Source organism: Loa loa (assembly GCF_000183805.2).
Source record: "Loa loa unplaced genomic scaffold supercont3.306, whole genome shotgun sequence".
Taxonomy (NCBI): Eukaryota; Metazoa; Nematoda; class Chromadorea; order Rhabditida; family Onchocercidae; genus Loa; species Loa loa.
The window spans coordinates 71,280-73,556 of NW_018108486.1; the positions used below are offsets into that span (position 1 = coordinate 71,280).

The 2,277-nt window shown below is 26.9% G+C and overlaps 1 protein-coding gene across 1 annotated transcript; it reads left to right on the top strand.

Moving 5' to 3' along the window:
* Positions 1-584: 584 nt before the first annotated feature.
* Positions 585-1,069, top strand: LOAG_18424 (hypothetical protein; the record flags this gene model as incomplete). The annotated part of the gene is made up of 2 exons (XM_020451083.1): positions 585-593; positions 773-1,069. The coding sequence occupies 2 exons, from the start codon at positions 585-587 to the stop codon at positions 1,067-1,069; spliced, it is 306 nt and encodes a 101-aa protein (XP_020305166.1).
* Between the last annotated feature and the right edge of the window lie 1,208 nt (positions 1,070-2,277).

Consider the following 2,277-nt stretch of genomic DNA (forward strand, 5'->3'; position numbering starts at 1 on the left):
AAATATTGATTGGATATTCGGATAAGATTAAAGTATTCATTTGATATTTCAGTTTATATTTTTGGTTAAAAATGATTTCACAGAAAAAAAAAGAAAAAAAACAAAATTGGTCGAATTATTTTCAAATGAATTCCAATCTAAAAATTACTTTAAAGTGTTAGATTTGAAATAGTAATTCATCGATTGAAAATGGATGATAATTGGTTACGGAATGATAATACTACTGGTTAGTTGTTTAATATTTTCTTTTTTTTTTTTTTTTTAATTCTTTGGTAAGATAGTATTTTAAGCTATAATAGAAAAGACATGTTATAGAAATGTCTCTATTAATAAATGATGATTTCGTTCAAAGTAACAGCTGGCATGGCATTTACAACTAACTTCACTTCTCTTACAGCAATAATAATGATGGAAAAAAAAGAAATACATAATTCATTGTCATTTTTCAAATTTTAATTTTGACAATATCCTTCATATTCATTTAGCAATCATTCTTTTAACCCTTATTCAGGCTTAAATCTCTTTTTTAATGAATTGTTAATTGCTTAAGTGGAAGTTAAAAGATTTAAAAGAAGCAAAGAACAATGGTGACAGTTTGTTTCTGTTGCATTCTGTAGTATAATGGTGTTGCTGTTGTTGATGACAGCGTCGATGATGATAATAATAATGATGATGATGATGATGATTGATGATGATTAATGCTGATGATGATGATTGATGGTGATGATAATGAAATTGCTGGTATTGCGATGATAATGACAATGGTGATGAGATTGTTGATAGTAACAATGATAGCGATGATGATAGTGATAGTGATGGTGCAAATGATGCTAACATTGCTAATGATGACGGTAATATTGTTATTCCTGCTGCTGTTGCTGACGATGATGATAGTGATGGTGATGCCGCTAACGATGATGATAACATTGATGATGGTGCTGTTGTTGATAATGACAGTAATACCATTACTGTTGCTGCTACGGATGATGATATGATGAATGAAACAATAGTAATGGTAATAATAATGATGATGATGACAATGATAATGATAATAGTGATATTCGAATGAGTTAATCAATTAGGAATGACATTTCTATCATTTTTCATGCATATAATTTTGGTTTTAATTCCGGAAATTATTCAGGAATATTCGGAATGGAACAGGCGTGTAGAGATGAGATTTGTATGACTGATAGAACATAAATCTGAACATTTCATTTAATTCATCATTTCTGAAGCTAATCAAATTGATTGATAATTGATATGATTCTCAATCAATTTTTCAAATTTTATCATAACCATTTCAAATAAACTTTTTTAATCGCTACGATTTCCTTCCACTCTTAAAGCAACAAATCGATAATGCAATTAATTAAAAAGTTCAAAGAATAAATCAATTAACCAAAGTGAAAACTTTCATTTGTCATACAATACATTCTAATTCATTTCATTTCTTTTCTTTCCTTCTCTTCATTTCATTTAAAATTTCATTTGATTTTTTATCAATTAATTTTATCGGAAAAAACTAATAATTTATTAGTTTAATAATTTTAATGACAATATAATAAATACTTATGATTGATTTATTTCTAAGATTTCACAGCTTAAATTACCTTTTGCTTTTTTTTTCACAAAACCTGAATTACCCAAGCAATTATTGTTCGCTAATTAATTAATCTCTCTTTAAAAAAAAAAAACAAAATGGAAAGATACATTTAATCTGAACAAAGCAATAGCAGAAAATTTTAGCACTTTTCTTGCACTAACATGAAAAAAGACAATATGATCGATACAAAGTAACCATTGGTTTCAAATTAAGTTCTTATTTAATTAAAGTAAAAGGAAAAAACTTTTTCTGTTAGCCAATGAGAAAGAGTTCTTCTTTTTTTACTTGAAAATGATGACACGTCCATTGTTGTCACACAGCTGTTGTCATCTCTATATCGATGTGAGGAATTGAAGTTGTTGATCTATAATATCTAAAATACTGATAATAATGATGATAAATTACTGATATCAATTATAATTGCAAAGTAAATATTTGAGAAATTGCCAAGTTGACAATATTTTGAATCTTGTATGATCGATCCATTTATAAGCCTATCTGGGCTGCTTTTGTATAGCCTAGCAATACATTCATATATATATATATGGACAGATTCATAACCCTGGTTATTAAATGTTAAGCATACGATTCTAACAAATGTTTATTGTTTCTAATAACTTCCAACTTTATTTTATTATAAATGAAATCTAAATTTTGAAGTAAATCTCTTG